The sequence below is a fragment of the Periophthalmus magnuspinnatus genome, chromosome 14, assembly GCF_009829125.3.
Source record: "Periophthalmus magnuspinnatus isolate fPerMag1 chromosome 14, fPerMag1.2.pri, whole genome shotgun sequence".
In the NCBI taxonomy this organism is placed as follows: domain Eukaryota; kingdom Metazoa; phylum Chordata; class Actinopteri; order Gobiiformes; family Gobiidae; genus Periophthalmus; species Periophthalmus magnuspinnatus.
The window spans coordinates 28,768,422-28,781,479 of record NC_047139.1 but is presented as its reverse complement, the minus strand read 5'-3'; the positions used below and the strand labels follow the sequence as shown (position 1 = coordinate 28,781,479).

General features: G+C 37.2%; 1 protein-coding gene across 14 annotated transcripts in view; it reads left to right on the top strand.

The window, feature by feature from the left end:
• Positions 1-13,058, top strand: part of LOC117380997 (ryanodine receptor 1-like) — a 42,573-nt gene that overhangs the window by 24,212 nt on the left and 5,303 nt on the right. For 2 of the 14 annotated variants that reach the window (XM_055226955.1, XM_055226954.1), the window contains exons 65-90: positions 63-189; positions 279-390; positions 464-545; positions 722-852; positions 927-1,247; positions 1,335-1,575; positions 1,658-1,745; positions 1,824-1,916; positions 2,171-2,185; positions 4,034-4,204; positions 5,364-5,423; positions 5,497-5,631; positions 5,955-6,067; positions 6,149-6,245; positions 6,333-6,442; positions 6,548-6,599; positions 6,672-6,764; positions 8,290-8,389; positions 8,459-8,538; positions 8,604-8,680; positions 8,742-8,815; positions 9,416-9,433; positions 10,604-10,684; positions 10,774-10,862; positions 10,972-11,100; positions 11,163-11,267. In XM_055226955.1, coding sequence (XP_055082930.1) covers positions 63-189; positions 279-390; positions 464-545; positions 722-852; positions 927-1,247; positions 1,335-1,575; positions 1,658-1,745; positions 1,824-1,916; positions 2,171-2,185; positions 4,034-4,204; positions 5,364-5,423; positions 5,497-5,631; positions 5,955-6,067; positions 6,149-6,245; positions 6,333-6,442; positions 6,548-6,599; positions 6,672-6,764; positions 8,290-8,389; positions 8,459-8,538; positions 8,604-8,680; positions 8,742-8,815; positions 9,416-9,433; positions 10,604-10,684; positions 10,774-10,862; positions 10,972-11,100; positions 11,163-11,267 — 2,794 coding nt within the window. Of the gene's footprint in view, positions 1-62; positions 190-278; positions 391-463; positions 546-721; positions 853-926; positions 1,248-1,334; positions 1,576-1,657; positions 1,746-1,823; positions 1,917-2,170; positions 2,186-4,033; positions 4,205-5,363; positions 5,424-5,496; positions 5,632-5,954; positions 6,068-6,148; positions 6,443-6,547; positions 6,600-6,671; positions 6,765-8,289; positions 8,390-8,458; positions 8,539-8,603; positions 8,681-8,741; positions 8,816-9,415; positions 9,434-10,603; positions 10,685-10,773; positions 10,863-10,971; positions 11,101-11,162; positions 11,268-13,058 lie in introns of all 14 variants that reach the window. The other 12 variants (XM_055226961.1, XM_055226960.1, XM_055226949.1 and 9 more) reach the window with 10 other exon arrangements.

Sequence of the window (13,058 nt, the reverse complement as noted above, 5' to 3'; positions counted from 1 at the left end):
AATAACACTCTTTAAATATAAACATATGTATTTTTCATGGATTTAATTGAAAATATTTTTAGGACGGTAATGAAGTCAGGGCCTGAGATTGTGAAGGCAGGATTACGGTCATTCTTTGAGAGCGCAGCTGACGACATTGAAAAAATGGTAGAGAATTTAAAACTGGGCAAAGTATCCAAAGGCAACCAAGTAAGTCCCAGTATCAACAGTTTACTTTCTTCTCTTTTTAAACCAATGCATGCCAGTGACTTATTTTAGATGATTTTTATACTCTGAAGCAAGTCAAAGGTGTGTCTCAGAACATCAACTACACCACCATTGCCCTCCTGCCAGTCCTTACGTCTTTGTTCGATCACATTGCTCAGCATGGATTTGGGGATGACGTTATCTGTAAGTTCACTAAACAATGACATTCAGATAAAAAGTGCACTAAAGTTTTTTTTACCTGTTTTATTGTTTTCAGTGGATGATCTGCAGATGTCATGTTATCGCATCATGTGCAGCATTTACTCATTGGGGACTGTGAAGAATCCTCATGTTGAGAGGTAAGTTAAACAAGGTTATGTAGAAGTCGTGTTGAGCCGAGGTTGCTGTAGTCACCAGAGTTTTACACCCATTCCAAGATTTTAGGTTATTGTAGTTTTCTTCTGACATTTATTCTAAGTGCATTTGAGTAACATTGTGTAGTATTCACTATTTACTGAATATATTCTGTGTACAGACAGCGGCCCGCTCTTGGGGAGTGCCTGGCTCATCTTGCAGCAGCTATGCCTGTGGCCTACTTAGAGCCACATCTTAATGAATTCAATGCATTCTCTGTCTACACCACAAAAACACCTAGAGAGAGAGCCAGTAAGTAACATTCACACTTCTGTATGTGATATCTGATCTATGTAGGAAAATGACCAAATGTCTGTTTTATATAGTTTTGGGATTGCCAAATGAAGTTCAAGAATTATGCCCGGACATCCCGGAACTGGACATCCTGTTGAAGGAGATTGGAGACTTGGCAGAGTCAGGTGCACGGTACACTGAGATGCCTCATGTTATTGAAATCACATTACCCATGTTGTGTAACTACCTGCCGCGCTGGTGGGAGAGGGGCCCTGAAAGCCTACCTGAGATGGAGGGGCGAGTCTGCACTGACGTCACTTCGGAACACCTCAATCAACTCTTGGGAAGCATCATGAAAATTGTTGTTAATAATTTGGGGATTGATGAAGCTTCGTGGATGAAGAGATTGGCTGGTAAGCACTATCAACACTACTGAGGTGCAAAAACAGATTTATGCACATGATGAATGATTAAGTGGACAAATAATTGTTTTCTTTTAGTGTTCTCACAGCCAATTGTGAGCAGAGCAAAGCCAGAAATGCTCAAATCCCACTTTATCCCAACAATGGAGAAACTTAAGAAACGCACATCAAAAGTAGTGGCTGAGGAAGACCATCTGAGAATGGAGGGCAAGTCAGAGGGAGATGAGGAAGATGGCACTATACGTGACGAGTTTGCCGTCCTCTGCAGAGATCTGTATGCCCTGTACCCTCTGCTTATCCGATATGTGGACAACAACAGGTGAGCTAAAAATGAGCAGGACACATTATTTGATTTGTTTACCATAGTTCTTGCAGTATAATGGTGTAATATTTCTTACCAGAGCGAGGTGGCTGACCTGTCCAGACCCAGATGCAGAGGAGCTTTTCCGAATGGTTGGGGAAGTCTTCATTTTCTGGTCTAAATCTCATGTATGTTTTAATAAGGCACAATATTCACGCAATGTATATATTATCTGCATGTTTTAATGTCTCTTAATCTACGTGCAGAACTTTAAGAGAGAAGAACAGAACTTTGTGGTGATGAATGAGATCAACAACATGTCTTTTCTGACGGCTGACAGCAAGAGCAAAATGAGCAAGGTGAGTCAATCAGAGGGTCTTTTATAGAAAATATGATGGTAATGCATTACTTCATAAATGTAATATGCAATCCATAAATACAATCAGCTAGTATTCTGTGTTTATGTTATGAAAAACATGCCTCTTTTGTGTATTATCACAAACAATATTCCCAGCTTTGTGTAGATGTTGTGATGTTTGGGTCCGTTGAAGATATGGGTGTTAACATTATGTTTTCTCTGGCTGCCTCTTGTCCATCTCTGTTGGGTTTCCAGGGCGGGGACTCAGAGGTTAGACTTTGTTTCTGCACGTCCGCTGTGCTGATCGCATGGCACCTCACTGTGGGGGAGCTTTTCATCAACCTCTCCAGCACACTGGCACATCTGATCCATATATTACAAATAACTCATGGTCACATGATGAAGGCATGACTGAAGATAATCTAGTCTCTTCCTGAATACTATTTTGTATTTGCAGCTGTAGTCCTACTTAGCCATGAAGACATTTCAGTTCATGAGTAGCCTTGTTAAGAATGTGTCATTGCTATAGATACAGTGTTATTCTTAGATATAAATAGAAGATAAAAATCCTTTCAAGCCTTCCTTCAGAGAAGCAACATAGTCAGTTTGTATCCACTTACACTGGCATTAGAGCCACAGTATCATGTAATACTCTGATCATTGCTACACCCTACATGCCCTGACACAAATACAGATACAAATAGACTGCATATTGGACAGGACGCTGCCCCCTGTGGCCGCTCCTCTGTCCTGCCAGTGTGTGAGGGGGGGAGTCTGGAGGCGCTTGATGAAAGTACTCAGCTAAAGCTGGGCTCATGGCACTGGGCTCAGGCCGGACCAAATGCTGCCGTGAGCACCGTGCCATCGTCCAGACACTCTGAGTTTGCTCTTTTTTCAACATAGCTGAGTCACAGTCTTTCAATATGTCTTGTTTATTTTTTTCAAGGATGGATGACATGTAGCTTTTGTAATGCAGCTTTTTGCCATTAGGGGGTGATGTTAGTCTTCTCTGTGCTCTTTCTTCTTTCCTCCCTGGAAATGCCATGGCACAACATGGTTTAGTTTCCTTAATAGTTCCTGATAAACACACCCACTAACAGTCAAATATAAGATAACATTTTCTAACTGACCTCTTCCGCACATATGTGCTTAATGACCCAATTCTAACCACGATATTAATATGTTGTTAGACACAAAGTGATCCACTAAATGTCCCCTGTTTTTTCCTTACTAGTGTTCAGTAACACACATGCATCTGGCACTAAGTTAGTAGCTCACATGTAGATATGAAGACATTTTTCTTGCACACATTTTATTTTCACTTTCATTTTGGTATGTTATCACTACATAATTATTCCAGAAATTCATATTTTTACATCTAATTTACATTCTTTTTTGTTTTGTCTTAAAGTATTTAAAGTACTTCTTTTTGATGTATTTGCATTAAATATGTTGAATCTAAATTTACAGCTTGCATTAACTAAACTAAATATACTGTATGACATGTGTTATGCTCGTTTTGGAGGACTCTAGAAAGAGCAGATAGCAGGAGGACTCAAAGTAAATATACTTTAGTGTGCGTGCTAATACCAGATTAATATAGAAATAATGCAACTAATGCTTAAGTTCTATTTACTAATACTCAACTCACAACCCAACCCAAATATATTGACCTTATACAAACCGCTTCAGTGTATTTGCTATATTGTGTATGCTGTCTTATGCATGGGTGTGTTGAAATTGACCCTGTTCCTTCCTCAAATAAGCTGTGTCCTATTGTTTCCTTATAACATGGCCCTTACCTATTCCTGTAACAACCTCAAACCATGGCAGTGAGGTTAAACTCTACTATGTCAAGAAGCCCAGGTTAAAGGACTGTCAGTGGATCAACAGCAAATGATATTATGATAATATGATATTTTGTTTTTCAAGTTAATTGGTTATTATGGTTTTGAAGGGTTTTGTAATATGGCATTCTTTATTGCTTGACAAGTAATGTGATTCACAATTGCCCAAGCCACTGTCCAAAAGGGATTTAAAAACAGCTGGTCTTGGTCACCTCTTTGGCACATTATGAGGTACTTTGAATGCTCTGTAGATCATCTTTCTGTATTTCAGGGCGGAGGCTCAGATGCAGAAAGAACCAAGAAGAAGAAGCGTGGAGACCGCTACTCCGTGCAGACCTCTCTCATTGTGGCTGCTCTGAAAAAGATGCTGCCCATTGGACTAAACATGTGCTCCCCCGCTGACCAGGAGCTCATAAACCTGGCCAAGATACGATACTCACTGGTAGATTTAACTAACATATCTGTAACAATAAAGGACGTGTACTTGATTTGGCTGGTGCCTGGTTAAAGCAGATGCCCTTATGCAGTGTATTATGATCATTGAGAAATGATCTGTGTAATCCTTCAGTCGTCCAGGTCTGATCCATAGCAAAAGAAAAATATAAAATCTGTCAACTGGACAAAACATTGTAGGAGTGAAGACGTTTCGTCAGTTCTGGTCAGATTACTTATATCTGTCTGAAAGGAGAAGCTAACTACACTGAAACTAAAAACACCTTCTTTTTTTTTTACAGTTTCTGTTTGTAGGCTAGGTCTGTTGTGCTACCCTAAGTGTGTACTGTGCCTGAGCCCTACTTAGCATAGTCAGGCCCCTAATGTGTGCTTTCACACCAATTAGCATCCTGGCTAGCCCTGTTGTCTTTGTTTGCTTTGGGTCTGAGGATAGAGTTATAGATGGGGGATAGATGATGTCTGAAGCCCCCATTCCTATTCAAGGAAAGATTGTCTTTCCTAACAAAAATTGCTTTTTACTCCCCTCTCAAACCATTTACTTTTTTTGGCTAAGATCTGTAGCTCACTATGGTTAGTGTCTTTGATGTGGATTTGTATGGTAGACTGGGTCCAGGGGAATTCTCGTGACGGTGTTTGTGTATTCTCTTATGGAGTGGCTGTTTAGTTTCTTCAATGTAACGCTCACTGAACTCTTCACTACACTGAATGGAGTCACTCATTAGGGACCTGAATGACTATGCCAAGTAGGTCTCAGGCACAGTGCACACTTAGGATAGTACAATAGACCTAGCCTACAAACAGAAACTGTAAAAAGGTCTTTTTAGTTTCAGTGTAGTTAGATAGATTTAAGGCAGTGGCCACGGGCATTCTCACCAGAACTGAAGAAGCAGCTTGGATGAGCAGCGAAACATCTTCACTCCTACAACAATTTGTCCAGTTGACAGATTTAAACTTCGTCATTTACTATTACAGACAGACGATTCTGTGTCATGGTCATGGGAGTGGGCGGGGTTAACAGTTAAAATTCTTGAGTCAAAATCAGGTACAGGCCCTTAAATGTCATGCTTACTTTATCTCTGTATCTTATCTCACAATATTAAGCAACAATCATATATTTTCAGTTCACTATATTTGTATGTATTTTGTAGAGGGACACAGATGAGGAAGTAAGAGAGTTTCTGCAAAACAATCTCCATCTTCAGGGGAAGGTACAATCATCAAATCAGTTTATTGAGTATAATTTACAGGTTTGTCCAAAATCAGTGGCTCTGTTTTGAAAAGGTGGACAATCCGTCCATGCGCTGGCAGATGGCTCTATACAAAGAGATGGCTGGGAAGGCAGAGGACGCAGATGCTCCAGTAAAAGTTGTGAAGAGAGTCCAGGAGGTTTCTGCTGTACTCTACCATCTTGAAGTGGTACGTGGTAAACAATGATAACAATATTTAGACAGTCTTTAAACAATGCATCAGGAAAAACATGAATTAACCATAAAATATACCAAAAAAGTGCAGAAATACCATTTTATATCCTTGTTTGTAAGATGACACTAGATGTTTCTGTTCATTTTATTTTTAATGAGCACTTTCTGCTGTCATAATGCTTTTAATAATTGCTGATAAATAAATATTCAGATTTTGCATATCTCAAGAACAACAATTATGATATTGTCTACTTTTTTGATATATCTCCCACCTCAATGTATACTCTTGGTATCTGGTCTGCAACTTTGTGCAAATAGACAGAGCACCCCTTTAAGTCCAAGAAAATGGTGTGGCACAAACTACTGTCAAAGCAGAGGCGTCGTGCAGTAGTTGCTTGCTTCAGGATGACACCTTTGTACAACATCCCAAGGTAAATTCATTTTATTCATTAATTAAACTACAATTTTAATATAAGGAAATTCACCTGTGACTCTGTGTGTTTATTTTGCAGACATAGAGCCTCAAATATGTTCCTTGAAGGTTACAAACGCAACTGGCTTTTCTCCGAAGGTTATGCGTTTGAGGACCGGATGATAGACGACCTATCCGTAAGTGCCATGTTCTCATCCCATTTCCATGCTACGTCTATTTCTGTCAAATGTATGTTTTTGTTCACATTTGCTTCTTATCCACAGAAAGCTCTGGAGCAGGAAGAAGTAGAAGAAGAAGAGGAAAAAGAAACAAAGCCCGATCCTCTCCATCAACTTATACTGCATTTTAGCCGCACAGCTTTAACAGAAAAGAGGTTACAAGTTGTTTTAAGATATTTATTCACATTGTTGTTTGTATATCACATTGTTTAAAGTATTTTTTAATCACTCTTTGATTCTTTTATGTTCTTGTACTACAGCAAACTTGACACAGATTATCTTTACATGGCATATGCTGATATTATGGCAAAGGTAAGTCAAACTAACATGTGTTGGAAATCACAGCCATAGTGAAAATATGACTCAACTTTTTAAAATTTGTAGAGTTGCCATATTGACGAAGAGGAAGAAGGAGGAGAGGAAATGTTTGAAAGTACAGAGGATGAGATGTCCTTTGAGGTGCGACAGTCAGAACTGGTAATGGGCGGCGAGGGGCTGGGACCAGGACACAGCGGTAGCTTTCGACGCACGAGTGATTCATCATCAGACATCACTTCACCATCACATCTCTCTGTCTCGCCTTCCTCTGTTTGTCTTTGGTGTGTTTTTGTTATGAACAATTTGGACCAATCCAGTGTAATATATATATATATATATATATATATATATATATATATATATATATATATATATATATATATATATATATATATATATATATATATATATATATATATATATATTGCAATTTTATCACCAAAAAATACATTAAAAATTCCAAAAATAATTGGATTGGACCAAATTGATTAACAATTATTCAGTATGAACTATGTACTAATCCTAACGTTTACTTTTAGCCAGTTTGTTTTAGGTTTGTCAAAGGTTTTGTCCTCAAAGGTTTTGTCCTCAAGGCAATAATCTAAAGCACATGCCCTTTTTCAAAAAATGCAAAATGTTGCAAATCCTGTTTGTTAGCCTTTACTTGCCAATACAGAAACTACACTGGAGTCAGTAGAAGAATATATTGTAAAGTAGATTACCATATTGTTTGCAGTAAAGCCTCCTGTCTATGTCTTAAGGCTCATATTAGACTGGGAAGTTGGATATGTCAGTAAGACATTGTCATTAAGACATCTTCAATTTAGAAGTTGAAAATAAAGAGATATTGAAGTTCCTCCTCCCAGTTTATATAGCTGTCTGTCTCTCCATCTCTCCATGTCATGTCTTATGTTATCATAACAGTGTTTATTATTAATGGCATGAACTGATCAGTATCCCTCCTCACTCACATAGTCAACTGACAGACTACAGAGAAGAAAGCCAGATAAGCCTATTACTCCCACTGCATACATGATCCTCTACATTTAGGATGTGCCGCACATAGATTAGTCTGGAAGAAGAGGTGTAACATGTTAGACCTGAGGCCCCTGCACCACACATAGTGGGTAAACCAGGGCTAGGCACATGTGGGAGGGGGGAGGCAGGGTGGTGTGGGAGGTGGGGTGTCTGAATGGGAAAATGAATGAGTGAATCTCATATGATAATATTGTATATTATTATAGGCCTGCTAGCTACATACTGTATAAATACTGTATCGTTATATAAAGTATAGACAAATTTGAAAATATTGTAAGAGAGGTGCTTTCTGTAGTCCAGCGTTTGCTAAGTGCTGCAAACGTGGAAAAGTAGTCTAAACACTTCATATTAACAAATGAAATGGACTGAATGTGTGAAAGAGTGTAATAGTGTTGATGTTATTGAGTAATCATAAAAGTGATTAATAATTATAATGATGTTGGGCCAGAGGTAAGTAAATATTGAGAATATATGTGTAAAAATATAAACATATAAACTTTTATTGTCGTTTATGTATTTGGATGCCTCAGATACATAAACAAATTCCATTTGAGATGTTCAATGATCATTCTATTGTTTGTTAACTAAAGCCTTGACTTTGAACTGTATTTTATAAATATATTTATTATCATGTATTTATCTTCAGGAAAAAGAGATGGAAAAACAAAGGCTGCTGTATCAGCAGTCAAGACTTCACAACCGCGGAGCTGCAGAGATGGTTCTTCAAATGATCAGTGCCTGCAAAGGTTTAAATCGCTCTAATCCTTTTTTCTCTTGTTTTATACCTCATTTTTAATCATCACTATGTTCTATAGGTGAAACTGGCCCGATGGTGTCCACAACTCTTAAGTTGGGTATCTCTATTCTGAATGGAGGGAACAGTGTGGTTCAGCGAGTAAGTCTTTGAAAAATGTATTAAATATTGGGAAAAATATTTTTAATTATATTATTACTTCATAGAAAATGTTGGAGTATTTGAAGGACAAGAAGGACGTGGGCTTCTTTTTGAGTGTCCAGTCTCTGATGCAGACTTGTTGGTGAGTTTGTTCAGCTCTGACTAACTGTAACATTCATATTGATCGTTACTTTATCTTGCAGTGTATTGGATCTGAATGCCTTTGAAAGACAGAATAAGGCCGAAGGGCTGGGCATGGTTTCAGAAGAAGGCACGAGTAAGTCAATATGCTCAGTGTACTTTTTTCTACTTTCCTATTATATTTGATAAAGTTATATATGGACAAAATGTAAAAGTATATGCTAATATTTTGTCCTAAGCAACACCGATATTTTATCATGGATAAAGAAAGGTAGAATATAAAAGATTTGTACTAGTGCATCAGATTAAAAAATGTGATGAAAAAAATGTATAACATTCAATTAGTAACATTATGTGCATTGCTGATTGGGTGTCATTATAGTGCTAATTGTGCATATCATTCTTAACTGAGAAAACAACTGATCAACTCCTGTTAAAAGTCTTATTTCCTGGTGACGGATTGTCTTAATTGAATGACCAGTTTTCTAACCTTAAATTAACATTGGAGTTAAGCTTGTTTTGTTGTACAGTGTAGCTACATTGGACTTGATTGAACATTACCGACCATTTTGTGACCTAATTGTGGGGGCCCATTGATAATTCTTATAATTTTCCATGGAGTGATGTTAATCCTCGTCCTCATCTTAGTCCTTTTCTGTTGTCAACAAACTGATCCTCTCTCCCTTCCCCATGATCACTGCCACCTCTCCCTTGTCCCTCGTTTCATGGTCCTCAGACATGAACCTAGATCGGGGTAAATCACATTACTATCCACCTGTCTCTCTGCTTCTCTTCCCTCTCTCTCCTGCTGCTGTCCCTGTATCGCCATTTCTTCTGTCTAAACTAACTCTATATTTCTGCCAAAAGGGGACTGGCTCATCCTGTCCATCTTCCATCCCCATTTCTTCAAATCTGTTGTCATTCATTTGCAAAGGGCAATGAATGAAATCTGGTCTAATCTCACTTAAAACCACTAAAACCATGAGTGGTGTTTTACTTATTTTGTATTATTTTCTGCTATTTCAACTCTGGAGAGGGAAAATCATGTGACCACCATGTGAACAATTTCATGGTCACTTGATTTGCATTAGTCACGTTTTACGGTTTGATGGACACTGACCCAGTCTCTCTTATCGTAACTCTTAAAACTCTTGGATGTGCATGTGTTTTTGTTCTCTCTGCCCATGGCTACTTGGCCAAAAACGATGTGATCCTTTAAGAACAATGTGTGTGCTGCTTAAATCACATGAAATGGTTAGACTAGTTTGTTGACTAGTTGTCCAGGTTCATTGTGTTTTTCTGTGTGTCTGTAAAATACAGCCGCTTAGTATGTGCTATAATACTGTATTATATATGTTGTATTGTCATATTTATGTCATGTAGTGTTGTTTTGTATGGTAGCAGAATATTTCAGATAAAAAGTGTGTCTATTAAGTCATGAGAATGATTATTTTAAAATTGTCTGATTGGAAAAGTACACAACAGATCTCAAGTCATTCTTTATTCTTGCTAGCCATTCGGATACCATGCTACAACAAAAAGTTTCCACATTTAGAAAGAAAGAAAATCTATTTTAATAATAAAATCCACAGGCTTAGATTTAGTTTCAATTTGAATAATAAAATCCTCGGGCTTAGCACTTCAACACCTATTATTTAAGACATTTTAAAATATCATTCTGTTTGTTTATTACCAAAATAATGAATACTAACTACTGTGACTCATTTATTTTATGAGAAACCTTTGCTCTGGTGTGTGGTTTTGCAGTGTGGCATACTAAACCACAATCAGAGATTATATGGTAAGTTACAATGAATTGATTTTATTACATTTCTTAGATTTACTCACGTTTCACATTCTAACATAAAGACTCTTTGTTCTAATGTTTAAAATTGAATGTAACGTTTTCTTCTTTTCTTTTTAGATGAAAAAGTCATGGCTGATGATGAATTCACATGTGACCTCTTTCGGTTTTTGCAGTTGCTTTGTGAGGGTCATAATAATGGTGGGTTTGATCATATCAAAAGCGTTGTCAATCCTAAGGTCCATAAATTACATAATTATAAAACACTATTTTGTAATATGTCACTACAGATTTTCAAAATTACTTGCGTACACAGACGGGCAGTACGACCACCATCAACATCATTATCTGCACTGTTGATTACCTTCTTCGACTTCAGGTGCAAGCAATAATTGTGTTGGTTTGCCACATCACAGGAGTTTCAATTGTAACAAAAATATATAAATATATATCATTTTTTGCATAAAAATTCCATAATATTTTCCCAGGAGTCTATCAGTGATTTCTACTGGTATTATTCTGGAAAAGACGTCATTGATGAACCAGGCAAAAAGAACTTCTCCAAAGCCATGACGGTGGCAAAACAGATTTTCAACAGTCTCACAGAGTACATACAGGTGAGTCTGAGTGAACTCTCTCATTTGATACTGTCATGTTTATTAAATGTCTTTTCTTTCAGGGTCCATGCACTGGTAACCAGCAGTCCCTAGCTCACAGCAGACTGTGGGATGCAATTGTTGGTTTCCTTCATGTATTTGCTCATATGATGATGAAGCTCGCTCAGGTAAGAACAAAAATAAACTTTTGCCTTTCTATAAAAACACATTTTTAGATTTTCTGCTGAGAATAAAAAGCACTAGATCCTAACTATGCTAATATTTTAAACATCTAAAACAGACCCCCAGATGCACATGATGATGAGTACTAAATATTTTGGTTGAATATCAGGCTTCAGTAGGATAAATGTGCTTTAGTCCTATGGTGGTACTGCACTCAAGTTGTCTAGTGTGACTTTAAAATAGAAAAACAAACCTTTAGTTGCTGCTAGAATTGTGCTTAAATATTATATAATCTTATAAATAATATATAATATTGACAGACAGACATCAGTCCCATAAACATGGGGCTTGATATGGTCAAAGACACATTTACCGGACAGAATGTGAATACTACAGTCAGGACTTGATGGTCCAAGAGCATTCCAAGTGTATTTGCATATAAATTACTTAAATAAAAGATTTATTAATAAAGCAAAGCCGTTCTGGTATCCCGAGAAGTATTCACAGTTTATTTGTACCACCAGTATGGACTGGGTCAAAAGTGCTTCCACACTTTTAAATTTAATCAGCATGGCAGGAATAAAATGCAATATGCATCAGTGCATCTTCATACACTGTGTTAGTCTCATTTTTTTATGGATAGTATGTAAATCAATGTGAAAGTGTGGAACCGCTGCAGACCATATGGTGAAACACCTTACAAATAAAATACTTTGAGGGAGTCTCATAACTGAAGTCATTCTTCATGGATGACTGAGGCCTATAGCCTGGTTCAGTGTACTGCATGTATAACCTTGTACAGTGTAGCGCATAGCCTTACTGCATCCTGAAGTCTCCAGCTCAGCAAATTCTAACTCATAATTCACCTAACACAGCTCTAGCACTGTCAGCTTCACCCATTCACCCTTATACATGCACACATTTAGGCCCGAGCTTATATAAATATTTCAAATGTGATGACATATACATGTACAATGTTCAAAAGCTGAATAATAATTATTGAAACTGTCTTCCACATGGTCATTGCAGGGTAAAGTATGTATCTATTTCATTATCTATTGATGTGATAATGTGTTTACTAGTTCAGTGTTGGTTTCTCTTATCAGGCTGTTTTAGCTCACCTGCTTCAGCGATTGAACTGCATCCTGGTTAGATCCACTTATGTCAGGATAATCCTCTCCAAGTTTCTTATTGTAGCAGGACAAAGCACCATGTTACTAAGTGGTGCTGTTATTTTATATTATTATGACATTGTGGGGGAATATATAGTATATATAGGCTTCATTCTGGTCTAACACTAATTTGTTGAGTAAATAAATTATTTTTTTGAATTGAAGCAGGTGATTGCAAAACTCCCTGAGGAAGGGTTTGACCTTTAACCTCCACTGTCGGTTGGAGTAAACACTTTAATACGAGATTATTTGGCGTTACCTTGACATCCACCCTGTGTGCACACGTTTAACTCAAGTCAGACTTCACTAAGCTTCTACTAACACCTAATGCAAATGATGTGCTTTTGCGTGTGGTGACTTTCTTGTGGCTTCTGTGTTGTTCTGTTTTCTGAAAGTTATTATAGTAATATACATTGTATACATTTAAAACCTCAGTCAAAGCGTTGATTAATATTGTCAAGTGTTGAGTTAAGTTAAAATTAATGCAATAGTATATTTTGTTTCATTGTGCTCATTGCCTTTTGGTGTATTATAAAATTCAATTATTTGTTAAAAATACACATTCAGAATTAGATTCTGATGATTCTGAAAAAGATTATTTAAAGTCTATTTTTGTTTTTACCA